At 40.1% G+C, this 14,762-nt stretch overlaps 1 protein-coding gene across 2 annotated transcripts in view; it reads right to left on the bottom strand.

Annotated features, from left to right (window-relative positions):
• LOC136877086 (uncharacterized) overlaps positions 1-14,762 on the bottom strand; it is a 79,430-nt gene that overhangs the window by 38,841 nt on the left and 25,827 nt on the right. For both annotated transcript variants that reach the window (XM_067150907.2, XM_068228591.1), the window contains exons 4-5: positions 10,940-11,052; positions 8,103-8,219 (exon numbers count right to left, since the gene is read on the bottom strand). In XM_067150907.2, coding sequence (XP_067007008.2) covers positions 8,103-8,219; positions 10,940-11,052 — 230 coding nt within the window. The remainder of the gene's footprint in view (positions 1-8,102; positions 8,220-10,939; positions 11,053-14,762) is intronic.

The following is a 14,762-nucleotide window of genomic DNA, read 5'->3' as shown; positions in this document are numbered from 1 at the left end:
AATTAGAGAATCGCAGGAAATGTCGGCGAGCGAAATGCGAAAAGAAATTAGAGAATCACAGGAGATGACCGCTAATGAGGTGCGAAAAGAAATTAGAGAGTCACAGGAAATTGCAGCTATTGAAATGCGAAAGGAGGTTAGAGAGTCACAGGAAGCAGTGGCAAATGAGATGCGAAGAGAAATACGAGAAAGGCAGGAGGAGACCAGTAGAGAGATTAAAGAGAATCAGCGTGTTGTTTCAGAATTAGTCATGCAGAACTCAAGGGTGATGCAGGAAGAAATATCAGCACTAGGGTCGCGAATAGCCGAAATACAGGCGGACATACAGGAGGACATGAAAAGCTTGAGAAGTGAGGTGACAGTAGCAATAAATGAGAATAGAAAAGAGATTAACGAGAGGTTCACCGAACTTCAAGCTGAATTGAAGGTCAACGTGAACGATATTCAAACACAAGTTGACCGTGATATTAATGAATTAAAAGAAGAAGTAATTATTATGCAAGGGAAAATTATCGAATCGGATACTAGTTGGGACGATAAGTTTAGGAAAGTGACTGAAAATATTGAGGAAATCAATAGAGGAGTTCATGAGGAGATGGATACGGCGAAAGAACACATTAATAGTAAATTTCAGTCCATTATTGATGAGACAGATAGAAACAGGACCCAAACGGATCAGCAGATAAAGAAATTAAGTGACGAGTTGGAAAATGTACAGAAGAACATTCAGAATATGAGGATTGATTCTGAGACAACCAAGAAACTTGTGTTGACGACTTTGGAGAAACAGTCATCGGTCGATAATGAAAGGAAAACTGAGCTAGACTATCAGTTTGAAATACCGGTATATAACACCGACAGTAGTGAGAATAGTGTTGCGCATACAGCGAACGGAACCCAAATAATAAATGTAATACGCACAAACGAAGATAGACCAAAAAAGTTCACCGGAAATATAAAGTCGGGAATGACTCCTCGAGGGTTCATTCGAGAAATCGAAGAGTATTTCCGCGAGGCAAAAATAATGCCGGAGAGGCAATTAAAGGCAGTGGAACGACATTTGGACGGAGCACCACTGATATGGTACAAAGCGTTCAGGTACATTTTTGAAGACTACGCCGGATTTAAGAGCGCGTTCTTAGAACGTTTTTGGGGAATCGACGTTCAACAAAATGTCAGATTGGAGCTGTATTCAAAAAAATATTCTCTCAGCGGACCGAGTTGTTTCTCGGACTATTTTACCATGCAGTTCCACCGTTTGAAAGAGCTTGACTCACCCCCAACAGAACTCGAAATGGTGCGAGCCATAATTAAACAATTTCCACCTGATGTTCAACGGTTGATGACAACAGCGAACGTACAGTCCGCGGTACAAGCAGAGGCAATTTTGAGGCAGCTTGACAGCACAAACACGCAAGTCGGAAATAGAATAATAAGGCATGTAGATCCAGTGGTAAACGTCGCAACGACAGTGGAACAGGAAAATGAATGTCGGGGGAATAATCAATGCTACTGCATGAGGAGAGAGAAGCAGGAGAGACATGATAATTCAGAAGACAACCAACGTGACCGGAGATGGACATCATGTCAGAATGGTAATGGAAGATATCCACGGTTTAGAAGAGGAACACGTTGGGGTTACCAACGAGATAGATGGCCGTACCGGAGGAATAGAAGTCAAGGAAGGATAGGATATAGAAGTGAAAATCAAGAAGGAGACGTTGACCAAGAAAAGAGGAAATACGTAGAAGAATTAAAACGCCAACAAGAGACTAAACGTTGGGAAGAAGCGATAAGGAGTCAAGAGATGAACGCAGATTGCATTGGTGCGTCGAGTCTCGAGTATCAGCGGCAACAAAGAAAAGATGCTGCAGACCGGATGCTTAATCCTAATGCAACCTCATTTGATGATAACTCCCACGAGAGGAATGGGGTGAAAAAAAATACGCCAAATTAGAATTTAAGGAGAATAAGATAGATTTCAAGCAGCAACTGAATGAGCAACGTGAAGGGGTGATTGGAAACATAGAATCTTGGGAATTTGAACCCGAAGAGTTGTTGGAAGACCGCCAATTGGGCGAATCTGAAATTAAAAGAGGACTTCCGGTCATATGGGTCACAATATTAGGTATTAAAATTTACTCGTTGTTGGATACAGGCGCCAGTATTAGTATTATTTCAAAGGTATTATTAACAGAACTCCAACGCAGAGCACGAGTCCCCATAATGCCAGTAGCCAACATAAAGATAAGAGGGGTTATTCCAGATAAGGTTGCCAATTGTAAGATGCAGACGTTCCTTCCAGTTGAGATTGGCAAAGTTACATTCGAACATCCATTTTTGGTAATGGATAGGATTCAACATAATGTAATAATTGGATCAGATTTCATTAGGGAAAATAATATTATTATTGATTTAAATAGAGAAGAAATCCGTATCAGATCTAACGATGGAGAACAAGTACATGTTTCTGCTAGAATCGAGAATAAGAGTGTAGGTGAACTGCACAAAACTATGAACGTCTCGGTAGAGGAAGCCATGCGGATAGCGAGATTGCAAAGTACTGCCGAATTTTCTGTCCGGAACGTCATTGGGCATGGGCGACGTTTCTGCCAACAATTGCGGAATGTATTAATGACACTTGGCATGAATCGATTGATAATATCCCCAGCGTTTTGCATCTGAACCGTTATCCTCAACGTCCTTGGAATGAGATTATTAAGAGACCCATGGATGAATTACCCCAGGCTGGAGAAAATGTTCGACGAGCGCGGCTACGCATGGTGAAACAGGCGGAGAAGAGAACGAAGAAAATGAGATACAGAAACTTCCGGAAACCGCTAGAAGTTGGGACTTATGTGTTGATTAAGAAACCTGTTTCTTCTGACCCTAAAGCAAGGTTCTTTTCAAAGTTTGCTCCATTGTATATTGGTCCGTTTAAGGTTATAGAGGATCTGGGCAATAATGCTTATAAGATTCAGAGCTTGAATTCTAAAAATATGTCAATATTCAATTCAGCAAATTTAAGACAATATTATTTCCCTGTTACTAATGATGATGAAGAAGCCAATCTCGTTTTTGAGGACGATATAACAGACGATACCTTGAGTGGAAACGATCTCACGAGCGAGGAAGTAGATGTTCATAAAGTTGATACCAATGCATACTTCTGAAGATGAATGATGAGACGTAGCAAATAAATACACGGGTTTTGATCTGAGTGATAAGCACGAGTTGTTCGGAAATGAGGCTTGGAAGTATTGATATTTTAAGAAAGGAAGGATTTAGCCAGTCAAAGACTGATATAATAAGAAATTTCTCCCCATGTTCGAAATTTCTTCTCCAAGTAGAGGGGGAATATGACCTTTCATTGACCTGTAGCAATATGTCGGCCGGTCATTGAAAGTCATAAGTGAAATGAAATGTGTATCAATGACTTGGAAAAAGGTGTAACGTGTCAATATGCGGCTTACGCGCATATTGATAAAAAGAACCGATACAACTCGTAAGTGTAGAATAGACATGATGGATGAGAGCCGGTGGATCGAACTCAAGACCCCGTGGTACATGTCGAATTACGTCAAGATCAGCTTTATTTACAAGCAAGAGCTCAGTACAATGTCAGCATCAGCTGAGAAGAATGTGGCTAGACATGATATCTAGTTTGAAGTTGTATAAGGGGGCCATGGATTAGCATGAAACTTCATATGGCAAATCATCTAATGGGCCCGTGCTGACGTGTTTCATAGTAAGAAGAAGAACAATAGTGTGTGTTTTCCTTTAGCAACTTCTATGATGAAGGTTAGAGTTGTTATTCAGTTCCTCAAATGTCAAAAACACATGTATAGCTAGCATAGGATTTCTCTGCTTATGGAAAGCAACTTATTATTATTGTAAATAATAATGGAAGGAGTTCGTGTTTTACTTACTGATTACTGTATGAAGGAAGATAATAGAAGCAAGCTTAAGGATCTGGTTCTGTAATTGATAAACATAAAAAATAAGCCCAGATATAAGTTATATAATAGCCAAAATCATTTGCAAACCTCGAATTATATGTTTCCTCAGGCCAGTATCAAACTGGAATAGTGAAAATACAATTAGTGTGAAATTGTATTCCTAATGATATTGTTCAAGTTTCAGGTGGCGGCCGGAGATGTTAAATCACTATCTGACCAGGGAATGTAAATGAACAACATGAAGTGCTAAACCAATATAGTGCCCTGGCGGACTCAGGCCTCTGCCGGAATGGACGGAATTACAAAAATGATGATTAAACCGCTGCGGAATTACCATGAAGAAGCCAGATAAGTTATTGTACTTGTCTATCTTTTGCTTTCCTAGAATGCTTTAGTAGCGTTAGTCCTTTTGTCAATGTCACGTAGGTGACAAGGGTGTGTTAACTTGAACGATCTAACAGATTTTCGGTTGTATTTGTCGGGTTGCGATTGATCATACGTGGGTAAATAGTGTATGCCGTCAATTACCGTGGATGAGACGTTTTACTGCGTTGTGTCCGTATTATTTATCGCTGTGAAACAAAAATAATATCATTTACTACAGGTAAGTTGCAGTGTGACAGTGTGTGTGTAAAATATTGGTGCGTGATCTTGGTATAATTCCCATGATGTGATATGTATGTTCATTAAGGTGTATTAGGTAATGTTCATGTATAATGTTGATAAGGCTCTTCCTTAATATTGCTTGCGCAGTTAGGATGTGATGAGTTGTGCGGTATACAATGTGATGACGAACGTAGGGTCGTCATAAAGCGTGGCGGACACGAGATAATTTAGGTTGATTTTTATGGTTTGCGTGTCGAATTATATTGAGTTTCGAGACGTGTTAAGTTGTTAATGGTGTTGTTAATAGAATTTCCGCCGCATATTTTGTGAAATGATTGAACAAGCTAGTCCAGCGTTAGGCATTGGTATTGAAGAGAGTCATCAAGTACATGAATTAATAAATTAAGATTCGTAGTTGCAAGTAACGAAATGTTGGAATGTGCGCACGGTTAGGGTCTTAAAATGCAATTCAATGATAGTTATGTTTAAGATCAGAATCACCTATTGCGATCGATGTACATGTAGTAGATGCTTGTAGTAGATTCATGCTGTAGTAGCATTTCAGCTGATGGTGAAGGCAGACCTCGACGCAGTCCAGACTGTACCAACTTATATTTTCATGCCAGTAGATAAAGATTCATTTCAGGTGCAGCCAACAGCTCGATGGGTGGAAACGACGTGCATTTTACTCATTTATGTGTATTGTGTTGCTATGTGTGATCATTTATAAATGCTGAAATCTGTTGGGGGGTTCAAGTTAACTGATATTTAGTTAGTCAGATAGGAACAATGATAACTATGAAAGGCAAGGCGGAGTGGACAGGTACAATTAACATTTGCGACGACGAGTGAATGACATAATATGACCCGATAGACTTTGATATATCCATAAGATTCTACGTTTCTGTGAATTTGTGTTAAATAATTGTTTCCGGTTTATGATGGACAATGCAAGATGGACTCGGTCCTTAGTTAATGTTAATGAATGCATATGATTTATTTTACGTTGTTCATTTCAGTTGTTCATATTCAATCAATTGATTTTTTTTAAATTAAAATGTGATCCTTCCAATTTCTGTTGCGATTTATTTGAAAACTTTGCCTTAGTGTATAATTTACATTTTATGATTGGCAGTATCTATAGCTCAGTCGTCGTTATCTGAATGTGACCGAATACTCTTCGAAGGGCCATGCCCTGAGTGGAGTATCATGCGAACCTTCTGTATACTAGTCGGCAAATAATTTGATAGTTCATGGTTATCTACAAACCACGGCGTCCACGAACGGTCACAGTATGCATAGAGACTTGATAACTTGCAGTGTAGAATATGGTAAGGAACAACCCTGCTACTGTCCAGCTATGAATTAGGATGAACTAAAGTATGGCAGACATGGCAGATCGGTCGCCTTCTTCTCTTCATCAACCTGGAGAGTTTGGTTAGGATCTTCCTCAAAGTGTATTGTGGGGTCAAGGACTACCCCAATATTATGCCGTGGGTAGATGGCGATTATGTCGACTCATCGATTAGTCATCTTCAGAGACGAAGGACGTCTACATGTACCTCCTACTCTCGTTGCCGAATAAGTTCAACGATTGCCGATGAGGCTCTCCCTTCCGACAGAACCCCAACACATGTCCAAGAGTTCCTGTCTCATTGTAGTCGGGATGACGACAACTTGTTATGCTGAATCACCTACCAGGAACAGATGGCACAACGCAAAGGTTACTGTAACTGACTCAACTTTATTCGTATTTTTGTCACAAATTAGCCTTTTTTTGTTAACCAGAACCGTATTTTGTGGCTCAGCTGCCGGTAAGGTGCAGGCAAGAAAAGTTGGTGTAACGTAATTCGGTTGGAATTTGAAGTCTTCGCACGATAGGAAGTTATTGATGGATTTCGTTGATTTAAATATCAACGCGTGGTAAATATTCTCCTCTGTGAGACTAGGTGAGCCAGGTAGGAGAGGTGCTGTGCAGGGAGTGGGAAGCGCGCGGAAATTAGGAGTACAAGTTTGGGTGCAGAATCATATTCGAGAACGAGTTGTGATTACGTGCAGTGTCCAATATTGATACAATAAACGGCCTTCGTTTGCTGAGTAAACCTATTTTCTCAGATGGCGTTATTTAACCTTTGAATCACTAAGCACGTGCTATCCTATGTATAATCTGGCTTATGAGCGTACCGGTGCGTTTAGGAGAGTTTTGTCTCGGTTAGTAAGCACAAACATGTACGATCCCTTCTACAGTACGACATCTGGAGACGTCTGTCTTTCTGATTTGATGTTATTCATCGATGCAGAATGAACAATGGTTTTGTATTTCAACGGCTATCTCGATTAGTCTCAAGTTTTGCATGTTTTAAAAAACAATAATGGTGAGGTCAAGTCGTTCGCTGATTGAAGAAGAAATGACAAGTGCCCTGTCAGATACCGACGAGAATAATAGCAGTAGCCTATAGACTTTGTCAGCAAACAGTTGTGAAATGTGAGACATTGGAAAGCTAATTTTGTATCTTTTGCAGAATACAGGCTTGAGGACAAATGTATTTGCAAGATATTTAGGCATACAGAGATTAGTTTCATAAAACGTGAAAAATATCTCGGGAGAAGGGTAATTTTCAAATGTTTGAAAACTAGTCTTTAAAGAGTTAATCAGATGTTTCGGTATGGGTTTTGGGAGCATGAAAACACATTTTAACTGAGAATTAGTGAAACATCGCGTTACCATGGCCGATTGACTCAATCGACATTGAAGCAACGTGTTCAAAGTGATAGAGCGGGTCAAGAAACCCAGGAAAAGTTCGCTATGATTGGTTCTACTTTAAGTAGACCAGAATGTGCAGGAAATGCTAGAAAGTCGAGCGCGCGGAGGCCGTTCGACCGCGCACTAGCTCTGCCGGCCCTTCCACTGCTCACCTGTCCAAATGGTGTGATTGGCAGCGAAGAAAGTATCGTGGTGAATCCAAAAACATGCCACTCAAAGGCAAAGGAGGTACAGCGAACGCCAGAAAGCAGTGCGTAGAGAAGCGAGCGTGACGACCCAGCGACCGACTACAATTCCTCGACCATGAAAGCTAGATGTTGTTGCGACGTTATTACGCGAAAAAACTCACGGCCGTGTCAGGAATAGAACCTACCAGATTTTTGGTATTGTACTGTAGTTTACTTTCACTAATTGTTCGAGAGTGGATACAAATATTTGACTTTTACCTTCACGGCAATAATTGTACATATCACTGTAAAGAGCCGCTTACATGCTGTATTTGTAATAACTGGATATAAAATAGTTGGATGAATATCTTCATTTCTTACTCTGCAAAGGAAGAACACAATATGGCACTTTTGAGAGAAAACAAGAGTACACAGAGTATTTTATACCAAAAAGAGTAAAATATTGTTCAAAGTAGCATGTCTGATCACACTGGTTAGAAGCAATTTCTACCCTGGATAGTGGAAGGAATGTCGAAATGGTCCATCTATGTATTAGTATTTACAATATACTGGATAGTAAAAAATCAAGTTGTGTCCATCACTCACCGTTAAATCCTTTTTGACAGTTGCATGTCACACATTCGAAGTTGTCTGGACTGAAATTCATTCCCTCGTAGTATGTATTACCTCCATATTCGCATCTGGCAAGAGATGTATCGTTCTCTGAAACAACAATGTGATGAAATGAAATGTCGTATGGTTTTTAGTGCCGGGAGATCCCAGGACGGGTTCGGCTCGCCAGGTGCAGGTCTTTCTATTTGACACCCGTAGGTGACCTGCGCGTCATGATGAGGATGAAATGACGATGAAGACAACATATACACCCAGCCCCCGTGCCATTGGAATTAACCAATTAAGGTTAAATTCCCCGACCCGGCCAGGAATCGAACCCGGGACCCTCTGAACCGAAGGCCAGTACGCTGACCGTTCAGCCAACGAATCGGACAACAATGTGATGAAGTTATTTAAAAGAAACATATTTTGTATAAATAGTCATGCGAGTTGGTTCATTGCTGACCCGCGCTGTAGGGGTAGCATTCCTGCCTCTTAGGTGGAGAACCCGGGTGCGATTCCAGACCAGGTCAGGGATTTTTACCTGGATCTGTGGGCTGGTTCGAGGTCCACACACTCTACGTGATTACAATTGATTAGCTGTATGACGGTGAGACATCGGACCCTTTGTAGAAAGCCAATAATAACGTCCGGAAGAATTCGTCATGCTGACCACACGACACCTCATAATCTGCAGGCCTTCGGGCTAAGCAGCGGTCACTTTGTAGGCCATGGCCCTTCACTGCTGTTGCGCCGTGGTGTTTGGTTTGGTTTTTAGGAGATCTTTCATTATAGTTTTACATTATTTTCAGTTCCACGTTCATTCGACATTCTCTCGTCGTTTAGAGCCACACTAGGAACATACAAAATAACTTAATGATGATACCTTGTTTCTCCAATATTACATAATTCTTTGTCTAGCAGTTTTTCTTCATTCCTCTGGTCAGTTCTTAGCGTTGGCGTTTTCCTGGAAATCCTAGAAGTTGACTATTAAGTCCCTAAACAAAATTTGTCTGTTATTGTGCTTTGGTGTAAAAGTTGATCGACTGTAGACCTTTCTTGGTCTCATGGGACCACGTGAATGTTATTTTATGTATCAGATCAAGGAATTAAAATACGGTAAGTGTTTTGCTAGTCCACTGGAATCCATTCTCTACAAGTGCCCATAGAACAATGGGCTCCTGTTTCTCATGGAATCTGTAGTTTTATCAACGTGAATGTGTATATTTCTTTTCTATTTCTCAATCCATATTGAACTTGTAATTGTTTAGCCCAGGAACTTTCCAGATGATTTTCCTTTCTTTCTTCTCTACTTCATAACGTTCACCAATTTTGACCATATCCGAACATTCAACTGCATTGAAGCATTCTGGTATGATTATTATGCCGTAATATAATATTATTGCTGCTCTAGAGACAGATTTCTTGATGTACAGAAATCTAGTTAGTTGCAGTGCTGTTTCCCGTTTTCTAAACCTCCTTTGGTTGCCTTACATTTTCTAACCTACTACGTCCCTGGCTGCCGAGATGTAGTGTTTACAGTGCATTATGTCTTCTGGTATGGCCTAGAGCAATTTGTTACTTTCATTAACCTGTCTCAGTCTCATCCGTGACTTTGTCAATATGAAAATGACCGAGGTATGAGCGATGCTATTAATATCGTTCCTTATACAGTCAGTCCCTGTTATGAAATGAAAACGAAAACCTACAACCTGTTTTCTAGTCATTGACCGGGTCAGGGATGGAATGAATGAAGCGGATATAGACTATTAGTACGATGGGGTCGCCACTCCGAAAGTGATTTATTAATGACTGATAGATGCTATGAAATGAGAGTGGAGAGTGTTGTTGGAATGAAAGATGACAGGGAAAACCGGAGTACTCGGAGAAAACCCGGTCCCGCTTCCGCTTTGTCCAGCACAAATGTCGCATGGATCGACCGGGATTTGAACCACGGTATCCAGCGGTGAGAGGCCGACGCGCTGCCGTCTGAGCCACGGAGGCTCCGTTCCCTGTTATGAATGGTGTGAAAATATCGCTTATACGGTCAGTTGGTGCATGCGTTTCAGTGGGCTGGACTGACTGATGTGCAACAGCAACTTCTGGCTCGCTGAGGAAAGCAACGGGAAACTACCTCACTCCTCATTTCCCCAGTATGCCTCTTCAGTGACGCCTGGGCTATCTGTCATAGCTTTTGATGGAGCTGTGGAGGATCAAACCAGCCTTTGGGCTGAATACCCAACATACGTACATTCTGACCTACTAAGTTCGATTGTTTCTTACTGAATATATTTTCAACCTAACGGCCATTTGGCGAACTACAGTAAATTGCCACATGATTAATAAAAAGTGAGATGGGTAATTATTTCAGTGTTTAATAATAATTTCGTGTGGCTATTTCTAGCCGAGTGCAGCCCTTGTAGGGCAGACCCTCCGATGAGGGTGGGCGGCATCTGCCATTTGTACGTAACTGCGTGTTATTGTGGTGGAGGATAGTGTTATGTGTGGTGTGTGAGTTGCAGGGATGTTGGGGACATCACAAACACCCAGCCCCCGGGCCATTGGAATTAACCAATGAAGGTGAAAATTCCCGACCCGGCCGGGAATCGAACCCGGGACCCTCTGAACCATTCAGCCAACGAGTCGGACATTTTAGTGTTGATTAACTACGACATTAAGAAATACTTTTTGTTGTTGTCATCAAGAAGCAAGCATTTGTTATTATTCATACTGAGATAAAATGTACAAGTGAAGGACATCCGTGGAGCTGAAGCAATTTGAACAGAGAATTAAAGTAACAATCCATTGTTAGAAGAAGCCATCATACTTACGACAGAGTGTGCCTTCAGGACAACAGCTTCCAGGGCTGAAGTTTTCATAGCAGCCTTCAGGGAACTCAAAGACAGCACCGCAGTCAATGAGCACAGAGCACTGGAACCAGATTCTGAAACAAGAAAAGGGTAACTTTAGACAAGTTCGGAAGGTGCTATAATAATATTTTGACATAGATGGACAAAACATATCTCTGGAACAATAAAATTCACTTGCCCGAAATATTTATCACGCATAGTGCATTTAAGGAGCAACTGGTAATTTAATTTAAGTGATATCTTTATAATTGCTTTCTTGAATATTTTTAATCCTGCAGGATTGGGTTATTAAATACCTCTGAAACGATCCATGGCAATAATCTCAATAACTTCTTGATACATATTTAGAATGGGTGGGGTGAAATGTGATTTGTGATTTGTGATTTCAAAAAAAATATGTTTCTCACTACAATTCATCAATAGAGTACTTGTTAATTCTGTTTATACCGAGCTCGATAGCTGCAGTCGCTTAAGTGCGGCCAGTATCCAGTATTCGGGAGATAGTAGGTTCGAACCCCACTGTCGGCAGCCCTGAAGATGGTTTTCCGTGGTTTCCCAATTTCACACCAAGCAAATGCTTAATTAAGGCCACGGCAGCTTCCTTCCCACTGCTAGCCCTTTCCTGTCCCATCGTCGCCATAAGACTGTATGTGTCGGTGCGACGTAAAACAACTAGCAAAAAAAAATTCTGTTTACTACGTTATTTTAGAACGTGGTGGTGGTGGTGGTAATCTGATTTAACAAATTAACTTGTTTATCACCACATTTTATTTAAAGGAGACTATTTTGTCGAGTTTACTACATTATTTCATTTTCTTGAGTGAAAATGTTTTATTTTACTACATTTTTAGGTAAGATTGGTGTAAAACTATCAGGGAACTCTGGCATAATTTTAAATGAACTACCGGTAATGGACCACAGGAAATGTACTTTGTACAAAATTATTTAAAATAGGTATAAGGATTAAAGTTAAGGTATTCAAATACCACGCTCACTTTACAGCGTCAAATTCAAAAAGCTACAACATGAAGACTAATAGAGATATCAACGAGAAGCCCTATGATTTAAAAAGAGTACTTAAAAATGATACCAATACTTTCCCTAGGTACTTTTAGTGCCCCGTTAAATATTTTCTCCTCAAATCGTGGAAATTATTTCTCAAATGGAGAGATGGCCTTAGGTCAGAGTTGTGGAAGCTGTAAACATGTTCCTGACTGTCTGACTAAATTTACAAACATTATAAAACTGCATTTAACTTGAAAAATCTGAATATTTGCATTTAGAATGGAAATTCTGAAAATTAATATTCATTAAATAAAATACACACTCGTCGGACCTTGTACTCACACTTACTTGTTACCTGCTTACTTACACATACGTTATTTGAAGGGCGCCAGCTGCCACTCAGTGCAGCAATAATAGAATGAGACTCTTGACTATCTCTAGGGTGTGGGGTAATAAGCTTACTTTTGACAACATACCATATAAGTTCTGGGAAAAGGAGATTGGCGTTCGGTTTCCCCATTAATTTTGAGGTTAAGATATTTTACTGTCAATGAAATGAAACTATGAATTCGTTTGATAGAACAATATATATTCTTTAAATAATATATCAAAAATAGTGAGTCTTGTTGCGATAAAACAGATGAGAATATGAAATTATGACATTGCAACTGAAAGAAACTAGGCATGAATTTGAATTCTTCTTGACAGGACATTTAACAATTTATACGAAATATTTCCCTCACTGATTCACTTGACTGTACCTTCAACACTTTGAGTGTAATTACGACGTAATCCTTTGATCTGGTGTTTACTGTAAATGTGTCACGCCTAACTTAGTGATACATCCTTGTGACTGCTTCTTCTCCATATCATCTGACTTCTTTGTAAGTCAATATGGTATCTCCTCATGGCAGGTCCAGGGTTGCCCTCTCTGACTCCATGGTAAGCCCTTGCGTCCGTGTCTTCAACTAAGTGACCGACCAACCTTTGGCCTCACTCCCTCAATGACGAATGATTAATGGCTCACTGAGTCTTCTCCATCTCTCGTTCACACTCGTTGACTGACCGACTGAGGCCTCTTCATCTAGTAGACTTCTTCACTGTACTGCTTCCGTTTAAGTAATGACTGACGCTACAATATGCACCCACCTTTTATAGACGTTGGTTGACACAGCTACGTAACCTCCAGAAATAACGATGACATACTCCCACAACGCGGCAAATATTACATATAGTTGTGAAACCGCCGCCGGCTCGCTGGGTTTCTCAAAGAAAGTGAGCTCAGTGCTAACTAAATACGATGACGACATCTAAGTACAATCCTGCAAGCGACAAGCATTGCAAATTGAATTGAACTAGAATTATAACAAAATATCTCACAGATAAAATAATAATAATAATACGGACATAATAATAATAATCATAATAATAATAATAATCATAATAATAATAATAATAATAATATACATATTATCTTGTAACGGGATTTGAACCGTTACAAAGCTGTTACGAGATCGAAGCCCTGAACCCTTTCTGGTGAGATATAGTGTTTAAAATGCAATATGTCTTTCATATGGTCTAGAAAAATGTCTCTCGTTGATCTACCCCAGTCTCATCCTTGCCTTTGATAGCACGAAAGTGACTGAGGTATGAGGGACGATAGTAATATAATGCGAATTATGTAAAAGTGTAGCACATATGGTCGGTTAGTGTGAACATTTCACTGGGACATATTCTGGTTCTATGAGGAAAGCTGCGAAGAAAATCACTCCTTGTCTCTTTCGTACGTCTAAGCTGCCCATGACAGCCGACGGTAAAGCTGTTTAGGATCCAGCCAGACTCCGGGATTTCTAATGATAAATAAGAGTTCACTGCGCTCAATTTGTGCGAACAATTAATGGAAAACGCGGGTGTTACTCATCATGAATGCAAGAGGCAAGGATGTTTGATATTTATATGAGTTTTCGATTTACCAGGTTTTGTAAATATTCATCTCACTGACAAGTGAGGTTTTGAGGAACAATTTGATCATCTTAACGTCGATTTGTAAATGTTGGTGAGCACAATAGCTTTCTCCGGAAACTCCCGTCGAACGCAGATATTCTTTTGGGACACACAAACTTTAAATTTCATATATACTGCATTTGGAATTATAAAAGTATTAATGCACAATGTTTTTAAGTACCCACGGATAAGCCCATTTTATACCAAAGATTGTATTAGGTAGACTATGAACTTTATATGATGGGAAAGTAAAACACTACACATCCAGTATACGCTAGAGAGAAGCTTCAAGTTATGTGAGCTCTGTAAGCGAACGTTTATTGGGCTTGATAATTTGTCATGCTTCTTTCATTTGTGTGAGACTTAACACACTTACTTCCAGCAAGATATAAACACCTCCGAAACATGTAATAGTCGAACACATCCCCCCTACATGTGTTGGTATAAGGAAGGGCATCCGGCTGTAAAACTGGATAAAGTACACATTGTGACACAGAGAGCAATCACGATCCATAAAGGTTTTAAGATGATGCGATGGACAAAAAGGAAGAATTGAGAATTCAAAGTACGTGAACATCTTTGAGAGCAAGACATGCTTGAATTACATCACAGTTGTCTTACGTCATACCCGACGTTATTCGAGCACCCGAGAACTAGGGAGTCTTTCATTTGTACGCCTTTCGTGGCCCTTGTCTTTCTTTGGCCGATACCTTCATTTTTCGAATTGTCGGACCGCTTCAATTTTTCTCTCTGATTAGTGTTAATAGAGGATGGT

Source organism: Anabrus simplex, chromosome 1 (assembly GCF_040414725.1).
Source record: "Anabrus simplex isolate iqAnaSimp1 chromosome 1, ASM4041472v1, whole genome shotgun sequence".
NCBI lineage: Eukaryota > Metazoa > Arthropoda > Insecta > Orthoptera > Tettigoniidae > Anabrus > Anabrus simplex.
This window is presented reverse-complemented; position numbering and strand designations above follow the sequence as displayed.